Source organism: Neomonachus schauinslandi, chromosome 11 (assembly GCF_002201575.2).
Source record: "Neomonachus schauinslandi chromosome 11, ASM220157v2, whole genome shotgun sequence".
Taxonomy (NCBI): Eukaryota; Metazoa; Chordata; class Mammalia; order Carnivora; family Phocidae; genus Neomonachus; species Neomonachus schauinslandi.
In genome coordinates, this window is record NC_058413.1 from 9,674,500 (window position 1) to 9,687,584 (window position 13,085).

General features: G+C 61.5%; 1 protein-coding gene across 2 annotated transcripts in view; it reads right to left on the reverse strand.

Moving 5' to 3' along the window:
- Positions 1-1,419: 1,419 nt before the first annotated feature.
- The window catches only part of FADS2 (fatty acid desaturase 2), a 30,590-nt gene continuing 18,924 nt past the window's right edge, over positions 1,420-13,085 (reverse strand). For both annotated transcript variants that reach the window (XM_021685471.2, XM_021685470.2), the window contains 7 exons: positions 9,842-9,902; positions 9,375-9,451; positions 4,670-4,767; positions 4,400-4,496; positions 4,050-4,129; positions 3,470-3,595; positions 1,420-3,122 (listed from right to left, as the gene is read on the reverse strand). In XM_021685471.2, the coding sequence (XP_021541146.1) occupies positions 3,071-3,122; positions 3,470-3,595; positions 4,050-4,129; positions 4,400-4,496; positions 4,670-4,767; positions 9,375-9,451; positions 9,842-9,902 (591 nt within the window). In that variant the 3' untranslated portion in view covers positions 1,420-3,070. The remainder of the gene's footprint in view (positions 3,123-3,469; positions 3,596-4,049; positions 4,130-4,399; positions 4,497-4,669; positions 4,768-9,374; positions 9,452-9,841; positions 9,903-13,085) is intronic.

The window sequence follows — 13,085 nt, forward strand, 5'->3', positions numbered from 1 at the left end:
GCAGGGAGCCTGCTTCTCCCTCTCCCTCTACTGTCTGTTCCCCCTGCTTGTGCTCTCTCTCGCTCTGTCAGATAAATAAATAAAATCTTTAAAAAAAGGAAAAAGCCACAGCGAAGATCCAAGTGCCCGCTGGCCTGATCCAAGATTTAGCTGGTGCCCTCAGAGCCACAACGTCCTCCAAGCCCATCAGTTCTCCCCACCACTCTCCCTGTCCCCAGGAGCCTGCTTGGCGCAGGGGATGAACTTAGAGCTGGTGGGGTGGCGGGGCCTGTAATGTCCCATCCTGGGGGACCAGGAGCCACGCCCTGCCCAGGTAGGAGGCAGAACACAGGCACAGGTAAGAAGGATGGAAGGTGTGTCCCTCGTGGTCTTCCAGCCTCGAAGACCTCTCTCCTGGAAGGGCCAGGCCAAGGCTCACAGGTGCGGAGAGTGACAGCATCACGGCAGCCCAGTGCCTTCCCTATACAAATGGCGGGACTGGCCCAGAGGACCAGGGCACGGGGCTCACCCAAGGCCACTCAGTGGGTCTCTGCCTCCTGGCTCAGGGCTCCTTCCTGCAAACCCGGGTCCTGCTGCCGAGTCCCTGCACCCACTGGGGAACCACCCCCACCCTACCTGGGACAGCTGGCTGTCCCTGCCCGTGATACTGGGGTCACGGGGAAAGCAAGAGGGGCACGAGGGTCTACCCCGCAGCCCTGCTGGGAGGAGACACAAGGCCAGGCGCTGGCTATGCCGAACCCCTTGGCCCTTCGCTGGCACACCTAGCTTCACCTGCTGGCCGAGCCAGCCCGCGGGCAAGGGAGCAGGGCAGCACGTGGGCTTCTGGTACAGCCCTGTGGACTTTGCCCAGGCTTGGCGGTAGGACAGACCCAGGATTCACTGTCTGCCGCTGCCTGTGAACTTGGTGGCCCTGGGCTGAGACGGCCTGGGTGTCTCCCCAGGGTGTGGGGACCAAATGAGCCGCTGAGCTGGACCTAGGGGCCATAGGATGGAAGCATAGGTCTCCAGGACTTTCCAAAGCCCCTTCTGAGAGTCTCTTTTCCCCCCAGCGCTCTGTGCACTGACCAGAAAATTGTGAGCAGACAGCTGGTCCCAGGAGGAACTAGGAACAGAGATGGGGAATGGGGAGGTCAGGAATGTGCTTCTCCTTGTTGCCCTCCAGAGACCTTCCAGAAAGCCTCCTTGGGCTCCAGCGGCCATGTGTGGGGTTGGGTTTGTGTGAATGTACTTCAGGGAAGGGGAGAGAAGTTCTCTCCTGAGCAGAGGCAGCAGGGGATGGGGGTAGGGTGACTGCAGCTGGGGAGGGGACAGCAAAAAGCCTGCCTCCACCACCATGGGCCTCCTCCCCGGTGCCCCGGTTACAAAGCCCCTTCCTCGGTCCCGACAGCCCGCCCAGCATTAACGTGCAAGAAATGAGAATAAAATTACTTTTATTTCCAAAAAATGTAGGGGTGGGGAAGTGACATGGTAAAAATTAACATCAGTTCCCTATGGATCCATTCTGTCTCTAGGGAAGGACAGCTCTTAGGGCCTGTGTTCTTGGCGGGAGGGCCTCGGGGGGCCCACGTTGCCATGGCAACCCACAGGTCTGTCACATAGGACGCGTCCCCCGTGGCTGGCCAGAGCTGGGGGATGACAGCCCTCCCCCACAGGTCCCCACTTTGAGCTCCCCTCCCCCGAAGCTAAATATTGGTTAGTGGGTTAGATTTCCGAATCTAGCAGCCCCGGGTCCCTCCCTCCCGCTCACTCCCCAACCCCTCCGCTGCCCGGCCTCCAGCCCTCAAACTTCTTGTTGCAATTTTCACTGGGCCCTCATCATATCTCCCTCCCAAACCCCCAGATCCTCAGGGTCATCTTCTCTGGCACTGCCTCCCCCTGGGCCCCTGCTGCCCTCTCGACAGCAGCGGCTCCTGCAGCCCCCACAGTTGGGGTCCCTGTGGCCTCCGTGAGTGAGCCGGGCGGGCTCAGCCCACGGTGGGGCCCGGAGAGGCAGGTGGGAAAAGGTTCTGACAAGGCCCAGCCCTGTTGTCACTCCCCCTGTCAGAATGTATCTATAACAAAAGGTTAAAAAAAACAGGACAGGAGAGAGCAGAAGATAGTGTGAGTACGTCCACACTGGCAGTCCCGCATGGGGAGGGGCTGTGTGAGGCGCCCTCCTGCAGCTTGAAGGGCTCAAGGCCACTCGGCCAAGCAGCTAGAGACTGACTAGCACTGCCTGGCAGGTAACGGAGCGCTTCGGAGAAGGGTCCGATCGCTCCAGAATCTTAGGTCTCCCAGCCCCGTCAAACATCTGAAGGGGATGTGGGGGGTGGGGCAGGGCTGAGCCAACAGGCCGGCTGATCCTCTGACCGGGCCATGGCCTTGGCCAAGCCCACCTTCAGGATGGCCGCCTTGGCCCCCAGGTCCCAGGCTGTGGAGCTGGGGAGACATGGCAGATGGTGGGATGGAACAGCACAAGCCTCGGGTCAGGGGGCTCCCACGGGGCGAGGACGCTTGCCTGGGCCCCGAGGTCTGAGCTGGCTGCACTGCCTGCAAAGGGAGCCAGGGTCAGGGCCAGGACCCTGGACATCTGAAGAGAAGGGGTGCCAGCAGGGAGGCCCCGAGCCCCGGTCCAGTGGGGCCATGTCAGAGGGGGGGGGCCGGGCCTGCAGACCAGGGAGCCGTGGTGCCCAACTAGGACCCCAGGTCCCCCACGGACCTCAGGACTATCGGAGGAAGACAAGGTAGTGTGAGGCCCAGAGGCCAGGCAGCAAGATGGGGCCGTATCTGTGGACTTCTGGTCTGGCAGAAGCTGGGGGCCGGGACAGAGCACCTCTCTCTGCTCCTGGGGGTGGGAGCTGGGAGAAGGTGAGGGGCCACCTGATAGAGGGCGGCCCCATGAGGGAGGGTGTCAGAGAGAGAAGCGAAGCGAAAGCGGAGAGAAAAACAGCAGAAAGACCAAAAATGGGATCCCCAAGCCAGCATGTACCCCAACCTCGTGGACACCCCTCAGAACAAAAGCCCACCCCTCCCTGTGGCCAGCACTCCCACCTGCTCCCCCTTCCCCGTGGGTACCCCCAGGGCTGTTGCTTCATTTGTGGAGGTAGGCGTCCAGCCACAGCTCCCCGGACTTCTTCAGACACCTGGGAAGAGGAGGGGACCGTCAGGGGAGCCCTAGGGAGAGGGTGGCTGCAGAGGCCGCGCTGGGGGTGCAGTGCTTCTCAGCTCTCAGCAGGGCTGCAGGGTTGCCTGCTCAGGGCTCCCCGGGGAACCCCTGGAGGAAGGATAAAGGGAGGGTCCCCATCCAGCCCAGAGCGAAGCCAGGTCATTCCTAGTAAGGGAGGTGGCCCGGCAGGGACACTTGAGCCAGGAGGGCTCATCCCCTCTGGTGGCTGTCAGTCCCCAACGTGGGCAGTCCCAGCTGCGTGCCTCTCGGTCTCTCCCTTGGGCCCCAGGAACCCCGCGCCGCCCCCCGCCCCCCACCGCTTACCTGATGATGTCCAGCATGGCCCTCAGCAGCGGCTTCTCCTGGTACTTGATGCCGTGCTTGGCGCACAGAGACTTCACCAGCGGTGCGACCTTGTGGAGGTTGTGCCGAGGCATGGTGGGGAAGAGGCTGGGGAGAGCGGACACAGGGTGAGGGCGCCCCCGCCTCTGCTCACAGCCCGCACAGACATGGGCGGTCAGGGCCAGGGAGGCCCTGTCCACAGCTCTCCCTGTGCGGCCCCCCGCCCCTCCCCAGGAGACCGGCGCACGGGGGCGGGGGGGAGCTGGGCCTCTGTTTCCCTGTCAATAAAGGGATCAATCCCCCTGCCCTGCTAGGCTTGCAGGATCAAGGGAGACCTCTGTAATGACAAAGCTTGGGCCACTCAGGAGGGGTGGCTGTCATAGGGCCGTGTGAGCCCCTCCCCCTCACCTCAGTGGGCTGGCTGCAGAGCCACGCTCGGGGCCTGGCCAGGGTGGAGAGGGAGGTAGCCCCCATGTGCTGCCTGTGCCCAGATGGGGCTGGTGACCTCCTCCCTCCCCCGGTGCCACCCGCCTTCCCAGCCTGCCCGCCCGCCCGCGCTCACTGGTGCTCGATCTGGAAGTTGAGGTGCCCGCTGAACCAGTCGTTGAAAAAGGACTGCTCCACGTTGCAGGTGGCTACCAGCTGCGGAGGGGAGGGGTGAGAGGCCAGGACAAGGGAGAAGGAAAGGCTTCGTCTCCTTCCCATGAGGCCCACCCCTCCCTAACATCCCGCCCGGCCTAGAGACCTCGGCCCGCCCAGATTCCCCGCCGGGCCCGCCCAGCGGAAGGCCACAGGCAGCCCCAGGGAAGCCCAGTACAGCACCAGGCCCACTGAGCAGCCGAGTGCTGGAGGCCAGGGAGGTGGACCCACAGGCTCCACTGGGCCCCGGTGACCAGCTCTGGCTGCCCTCACCTGGCTGCTGAACCAGTCGCGGTAGGGCTCGTGGTCAATCTCCATGACGAGGTGGTTCATCTGTGTGACCCACACAAACCAGTGGCTTTCCAGGAACCTGGAAGAGAGCACAGCTCAGCGCGGGAGCCACGGGAGTTGCCACGGGGCCCGGCCACGGTGGGAAGAGACCCTCTCCCTCAGCCCTAGACAGCCTGGGCAGGAAGTGGGGAGCTCGGAGCCCTTCCGCACGGGCCCTCCTGTCAAAGTCCTGTCAAGGCCAAGCGCAGGTACCTGATGAAGTTGAGGAAAAGGACGGCTCCCAGAATGCCATAGAAAGGGACGTAGGTGATGAAGAACCGGGCATAGTAGCTCATAGCCCAGGCCAAGTCCTGCAGAGAGAAGGAGATTGGATACGGGACCACCACCCACCCCAGCACCACGTCCTGATCACCGATGTGCACACAGCCCTCCCATGCCCCGAGAGGCAAAAGTGTCCAAGAACCCCCAACAGGCCTCGAGGAAGTTGGGCACCAGGCCCACGGAGGATGTGATGCTTGCTTGCACAAGGTTGGTGACCGTCTTTGTTTCCAGGGAAATGCTGAGTGAGCCGCAGGAGGGGGCTGGGGGCTTTGCTTCAGGGAAACAGGGCAGGGAGGAGGAGATGTCAGCCAGGAGCAGCCCTTTCACGGCCCCAGGGATTCTGAATGTACATGGACCTCCCCCCCACCAACAACTGCCCTTCGGCCATGTCCTTCTTACCCATCAGCACCAGGGATCTCTTTCCTGGCAGGGCAAAGGGCCGACGATACTGTCCATCCTCTCCATATGGGCCCCCCCACGAGCTACCTCTCACATGCTAGTCACTCCCCCCCCCGCTCCGTGCCCAGTTCTCCTGTCCCCTCTCCCTTCCGGCCCCTCGCTGGGGTGGCCATGGGATCCTGAGCTTGCAGGTCTTCCCTCACCTGGACAAGCACTTCCCTCGGCTGCCCTGACTGCCTCACCCTCCATGGCAAACCTCCCAGCCAGGTGCTCTGTGGCGGGTGTCCTTCTCTCCCCACCACCTCTCTTCGACCCGAAGCTGCGTGCCTCCACTGGGCCATAGCGGGAGCCTCCCATTGGTCTCCTGCTTTCCCTTGGGTACCATGGCAACCAGAGCCACCTTCTTAGCCCCAATAGAAGAAGCTGCCTTTCCCACAGAGCTCAGTGGGATCAGGACGAACCCTCTCTTGGGCCACCCTGACCCAGGTTATTCCTGCCTCGGGGCCTTTGCACGGTTTCCTCCCCCCCGCCCCCCCCAACACTTTTCCTCTCCAGAGCCTTGGCAGGGTAGTGATCCGAGAACAGGCACTGGGTTGGGCTGCCCGTGTGAGTCCCGGCTCCCCGCTGGCTCTGTGTGGTGATGTATTCAGCTGGGCCTCTGTGCCCCCATCTGCAGGCTGGGGGGAGACCTCCCACTGAAGTTGGCCATGGGTTGGCCATGTATTGCAACAGTGAGTGTAGCCCACAAGGAAAAGCTCTGAATGACTCTAACCCAGTCCCTTTGCGCTCTGTCGCCATGGAGATCTTCCCCACATGGGTGGCCATGTGGGGGCCATCCTCAAAGCCCCCACTCGCCTCCTTCCCCACTAGGGGATAAAGGATGAGATCCAGCCCCTGGGTAGGGCGCATGGGCCCTCCGCACGCCAGCCCGCCAACCTGGCCTCGTGCAGCCAGTCTCCCGACCCACGTGCACCCGGCCAGGCCAGGCTCTGTCACACTGCAGGGTCACTTCCATCTGGGCCTCCTGCCCACCCTCGTCTGCTTGGCAAACTCATCCTCAAGTCTGCGTGCAGTTAAGCTCCTCAAACTCCGTGAATGCCTCCTCTCTATTCGCGGGCGGAGTTGGGTGCTGGGAGCCAAAGGAGGGCCTTCGGGAGCACTGCGCCTGGAAGGACAGGCTTATAAAGATATCCCTTCAATACCGTTTAGAAGGTGACAGAAGCAAGGGGAGCATGGGGCTGGTCCTGACCTGACGCTCGAATTTAGGAAAGGCCTCCATCGGGAGATGGACACGAAATGATGGGAGACCCAGGGCAAGGCCCACAGCCCCAAGGAGGAGATACAGATTCCAGAATGATCTAGGAGGCCTGGGCAGTTGCGTCTGGGGACTGCTTAGTCGTGAGGAATCCAGGCTGGTCCCCGCATGGGTGTCGTCAGCTGAGGAGGCGAGCTGAGGGGAGCAGCTGGGAGGTCTGCGGGAAGGGAGAGTCTGGACGGGCAGCAGTGGGCCCCGGGCATGACCTGGGATCCAGCGAGGGGTCTTTAAGGGGGTGGGAGAAGCAAGCATTACAAGTTCTGCTCCTACACTTCATCACATTCGCCTTCATTTCTTTCGTGTGTGTACGTAGTACAGTAGAAAATACATGTATATCCATGGGGCCAATCTTATTTCTTTTTGTGCAGAGCGACCCATGACCCCGGAACCACTGGTCTCAGGGATAGGGTGTAAAGCATGTGCGGGGGTAATAGAGAGGTGGAGGAGAACCAGCAGAGGTGGGACTTGGAAGCTGACAGGGAGAATTTCAGGAGAGAGCGGTTTGTGGTGTCGGACGCAGAACCTCCAGGGAGGGCGGCTGAGAAGCATCTCCAGGATACGGTCACCACCAACACTGCCAGGGGGGCAAAAACCTCCCTCCTTGAGGCTCTCCGAGTGCATCAAGCCCTCTCCTCCACATGACTGGCATCTGGGCCTGGATAAGCCCTCACTGTGGGGGACTGTGCCGTACCCGACATGATGCTCGGCAGCATCCCCGGCTGGATGCCCACCAGATGCCTGATGCCAGGAGCACCCAATCTCCCCTGCGTTGTGACAATCAAAAAGGTCTCCAGATATTGCCAACTGGCCCAAGAGAATTGCTCCTGTTGAGGACCACAGCCCCAAGCCAGGGCTGCACTTGGCACCTAAGCTCGCTGTTACCGTAAATCAGAAAAGCGCAGCGCAGGACCCACCTCTGCCCCACGCAGTCACGGACCCCTGGGGGTGGGGGACACCGGATCTTATCTTCCCTGAATCCTCAGCACCGAGCACTGACTGCAGTCAGCTGCTTCAAAGAAGGAGCCTAAGGCTGGAGGCCTATCCCTCCCACCCAGCTGGAGCCCTACTCCCCAGTAGGGTCAAGGGCAGGGCTGCCCAGACTCCCCACCACCGAGCGGGGGGCCCCGAAAGACCTAGGGGCCCTATCAGATTTCCCTGGGTCTGCCATCTGATCCCATCCAGGCACAGTCTTATTTCCTTTCCTGTTGTCCTTATTGAGCGCTTTGTCCCTTGGGGAACAAGCACAGTAAAAAGAAAAGTATATATTTAGGCAGGAGTCATCTGCCATAAAAGTTCATTAAAATACGCCCAGCAGCACCACGAAACCCCACACAGCAGGGCTCAAACTCCTCTTCAGCTTGAGTGACTCCTTCCAGGCCCCAGGGAGCCCAGTGGAAACAGTAGTTACCAAAGGCGAGAGATCTGGGCTCAAATTCCCATCATGCCCGTGTCCCTTCACTCATAAGCCAGGGTCAAATGACATAATGAGGGTGGCCGTGCTGGGACATAGTAAGTACGGATGAAAGGCTCACTTCTGGGAAAACATCGTGCCCTAGAAGTGGGTGGTACAGTTTCTACCAACACAGGACTGGCAGAGACTTCCAGAGCCCCCCTGCCTCGCTCACCTCCACACCCCCCACCCGGGGCTCCTGAGTCCCAGTCCTGAACATCAGCAGAATCAATAGGCGTGGCCCCTTCGCCCACAGTTTCAGTGAGAGAGGACAAGGCGAAGTACTTTGAAGCCCTGCAAACGCTATAGAAATATGAGGGACTGTTACTTGAGAGATTGGTAGCTGAAGTGGGGGGACAGTACAGGACACGGCCTAGGTTCTAAGGGCCTGACCCACCCCTTGGTGTCACCCTGGGCAAGTCCCCAAACCCTCAGAGTCCCAATATTTTCATTTATAAAACTGGACTAAGAAAACAAACAAACAAACCCGTGATCCTAAGTGACCCTCCACTTGGTCTCCAGGGCAGGGGGCACTGTCCCTGTCCCCACGAACCCCACTTTGCTGCAGACTCTGCCTGTTGGTGACTACTCCATCCAGGTCATTCTGATCACCTTTTATGCCGAATCCCGCCTGCACATGCACATAAAGCCAACGACAGGGGCGTGCACCACACGCACTCTCTCTCTCTGGACACAGAATCTGGAGCTTCCGCCAAGCCTGGTGTTACAGGCTGGATCTTGTCCCCTAAAATGCACATGTTGAAGCCCTCATCCCAGGGCCTCGCATGACTTTATTTGGAGATAGGGTCATGGCCGATGGGGTCAATAGGGTAGGCTCTAGCTCACTGCAACCGGCGTTCTTAAGAAAGGGAACTCTGGACGCAGACACAGATGAATGCAGGGACAACGATCCCGAGACCCAGGCAGAAGACCCAGCCGCCCAGCAGCCAGGGACACTGGCCCGGACCAGGTCCTGCCTAACTGCCCACAGAAGGACCTACGCGGACAACACCTCGTCTTGGACTTCTGGCCTCCAGAACTCTGATGCCGCACCTCTGCGGAACAGAGCAGCCTTGTTGTGCAGGCTGAGCAAACGAATCCACCTCTCAGCTCAGCCACTGCCCGGCTGCTCTCCCTTTACCACGGGGAGCGCGGTGTGCCCCGGCCACGGGGTCTCAGGGGATGCGGGGACGCGGGAGGCAACGGCCGGGGTGGCGGACAGGTGGGCCCAATTTGGCTCCCATCACGTTGCCTGCAGGAGCTTTCTGAGGGAGCTCTGCAAAGGCCGTGGCCCCCCACTGACCCCGCGGGGTGTGGGTACAGGGGAATGTGTAGGGATGTGGCAGAGATCCTGGCAGCCCCAGAGCAGGTCCCTTCCTGAGAGTGATCAGGCCACCCACCCCCCCACCCCGGGGGCAGGGACCGGGGGCAACGTGCAGGCCCCCGGGGCCCACCTGTACCCCTTGACTCACCACCCAGTCTCGGCGTGAGATCATGGTCGTGATGATCTGGTACTGGAAGTACATGGGGATGAGCATTGGCGGCCCGACTGCGGGGAGAGCAGGGGTACTTAGAGGCATCCCGTCCCAGCGCACCGGGCTGGTCAGTCAGGGGGAGCCCGGCGAGCACTGAACTGGGGGCCCAGCTCCGCAGCTCCCAGGCAGAGGCAGCGACCTGTGCCTGAGGAGGGGCTGGGAGCACACGTCCCCCTCCCCCCTGCCGCCCCCTTTCCCTACCCAGGGGCCCCCGAGTGTGGGACCCTGGGCCTCTGGGTCCTGTCTGCACCATGCGCCAGGAGCAGTTTACTCGGGATGGATGGCCCTTCCTGCTCAAACAGGCTCAGGGGCGATTCCTGGGTCTAAAGAGGTGGCAGGTGGTTGGGGGGGGAGGACAGATGGCCATTCTGGGGTGTGGTTGGAGGGCAGCCCCCAACACTCACTCAGGAGGAAGTACTTGTGCTGGTGGTTGTAAGGCAGGTATTTGAGCTTCTTCTTGCCGTACTGAGGAGAGAGAAGAGAGGGTGAGCACCCGCCCAGGCCCCCCCGCCCGCTCTGCAGTCACGGTTCCTGTCCTGTCAGTCCACACCCTGGGCCCCCAAGGCTGGGCCCCTCGGGCCCTCTGGCTCCTAGCTGCTCTGGCCGACACTGGCCACCATTTCCTCGGCCCCAGCTTTGTCCCATCCAGGCCTCAGCTCACGCCCTCCTCCGCCAGCCCACGAGGCTGGGGCTTCTGAAGCTGAGGCTCAGGGTCAAATCACTGCTCAAGGCCACATGAGAAATGGGCCCAGCTGGGATCTGAACCCAAGAAAGCTGACTCAGAGCCCACATGGCAGGCACCAAATAAATGTTTGTGGAGTGAATGCACAACTGAACAACTCATACGGGGTCCCGCCGAGGGAGCTCCTTGGCCAGTCTCCACCCCTTTGAGAGTGAGAAAAGCTCCCCGGGCACGCTGGGGAGCTCCCCAGAGCCCGCAGGAGCCGGGAGAACACAGATTAGGGCCTGGGGAATTGTTAACAGTCACCGGGCTGGGAGCATCTACCTTCCCAGAGCCCCCTGCAACTTTCCAAAGCTAATCACTTCTCCCAGGCAGATAGTTTTTAGTTGAGGGTGCCGGTAGGCCGGGGACCCACCCAGGGTACCCTGATGCCCAGACAGTCACAGCGAGGAAGGCCGCGCTGGGGCCTGGGCATCCTCACTGCACCCAGCCGCTCAGGCCATGCTGAGCACGAGCCTGTAGGGAAGTCACTGCCCCACGGGTCCCTGGAGCCCTTCAGTGCTAGGGTCCAGCTCTCTGCAGACCAGCCCACCTTGCTCCTTGGGGACTGAGACCATAAGATGTTGCTCAGAGAGTGACCCCCGCTCTTGCTTTCGGTGCCAAGATCTGCCAGGATCACCGGTACAGATCTTTTAGCCCCCGCACCCCCACCCCATTTGGCACCCAAATCACTGGTTGTTAAGAGGAGCCAATGAGAACACAGGCATAAACGCTGGGGGGCTGGCCCCTGGGACACTGCCCCTCACTCGCCCTTCCCCGGGTCCAGCCCTTTGCAGGTGCTCATTCCTATTTATTGTACTCAGGAGATGGAGACACGTTACGGACGGAGAGATCCCGGATGTTGGCTAAGCCAACGCCGCTGTCTGCGGGTGGGAGCGGAGAGGGTAACGACCACCAAAGTCGCAGGGAGGGCCCACGACGCCTGTAAGTTGGAGCCCTGGATGGGAAAGAAGCCCAGCTTGCCCCCAGGACCGGCGTCTCGGCACCAATGGCTGTGGTCACGGCCCATCTGGCCGAAGCACCACCAGAACCGACCCCTTTGTCCCGTGTGGCCTCTTGTGCCTTGGCAGGGGTCTCACTCATCCCCGGAAAGTGTGGCCATTGGCACAGGACGGTCACTAAGGCCGGGGCTGAGGCTGGCCTTGGAGAGGTCCTAGCCAAGGAGGCTTCAAAGGCAGCCTTGGGAGATTTCTCAGAGGAGGCAGTAGAGGGGCACCCACTCAGTGGCCTGTCGGGGTTCCAGGGAGCATATGGCCCCTGGATCCTGCTCTAACCTCCTCCCAGAAGCCAGGAAACAGACCCACAGGCCCAGCCTCTGTGTGCAGGCTTCTCGGCCCTGAACAGGAGCCCTCCCTGCCACAGCTCTGCCCATGGGTCATCCCAGGAGGTGGCCCCAGGCCCCATGGACCCTCTCAGGCTAATTAGACTCCTGGCAAGTGAACACTAAGGGCAGCCCAGACAGGTGGGCGGACCAGAGAGTTCCCATAGAAGGACCCAGGGGCGGCTAAGCTGCTGGGGTGGGGGAAAGGGCACCAGGGGATTCATTTGTAGTAAGCATGCTGTTCCCATTGCTTTATGGTGACCTCTGGGGAGCGACAGGTCCCACACGCTGATGCCCCCCCCAGCTGCCCCTGGCCCGTGGGCACTCCTGGCCCCCACGTGGGCCCCTTCAATGCTGCAGACTGGCCTGCAGCAGCTGCCGGGTCCCCGGCCTCTCTGTCAGGCCCTGGGGGTTCCCAGGCTCAGGGAGGCAGGCCCTCAGGATTCAGACACAATTCAGCATTTGAGCAAATTGCTCCACACACACCCTCCTCTGCCCCGCCATGAGCTGTGGGTCCCCGCCTCATCCAGTGGGGGTCCGATGGGCACTTCCCGGGGCTGCTGAGGGACCGGCCGATGAGGTGGGCGTCACAGTCCTTCGGGAACAGAACGGGGAGCTGCGGTCCCAGCAACACGCACAGCTGTGTGTGGTGACACACCGAACGGTCACTGCACGTCTGTTCCCAGCTCGGTGACCTCAGGCGGGGCAACTAACTGCAAGGCCACCTGTCGGGGTATGGCTGGCCCACAGCACCCACTTTCCTCGGAAAACCAGAGAGCACACGCTCGCTCTGACGATGCGCGGCTACCTTGCTGGCTTGGCTCTCTGCCAGCGTCTAGCCCCGTAAGTCATGGGCGCAGGGAGGGCTGGAAGAGGGCTTTAGAACGTACCGAGCTGGGGGGAGGGCTCCTGGCATCTCAATTCATCAGAAAGCTGGAGGGACCCAACAAGCCAGTTCCCTGGGGTCCAGCAGGTAGTGGCCCTGGGCAGGTTCCTGCGGGACCCAGAAGCCCCAGCTGGGAGCAAGACAGCCTGGGTTTGGGTGGTGGCACTGCCTTTTCCCGTTAGAACCTCAAGCAAGTTACTTCACGTCTCTCGGCCTTAGCCCTTCCATCCTGAAATGGGCGTGATGAGAGCCCCTGCCTCATGGTTAAGCAAAGGTGAAGTGACGTCCTGCGTGCCGGGCCTGGCACGGTGCTGGGTGCGCGGACTCGGTGAGAGTCTGCCCTCCTCCCCACACGTCCTCCCCTCCGGAAGAGTCCTCATCACACACGGGGAGAAAGCTCGGGTGGCTGTCATAGGTGAGGCTCGGGGAAGACAGAGGGTGCTTTCACTCGGGCAAGGCGGCTTGTTGTGGTCGAGAGATGAAAATGGTAGCAGACCAAGGGCTCCCTTTGACGCATTCCCAAGCGGTGGCTCACAGGGGATGCAAATCAGGGCGGAGGGAGGGGGGGCCCTGCCAACCCTGGTGGCCTGGTTTCCCGGAGGTCCCTGCCCCTTTGCCCAGGCTGGGCTGGCCCTCCTGTGCTCACCCTCTCCACAAACCCCGGACCAGGCTTGGATTGCAGGCTGAGTGCATGCCAGG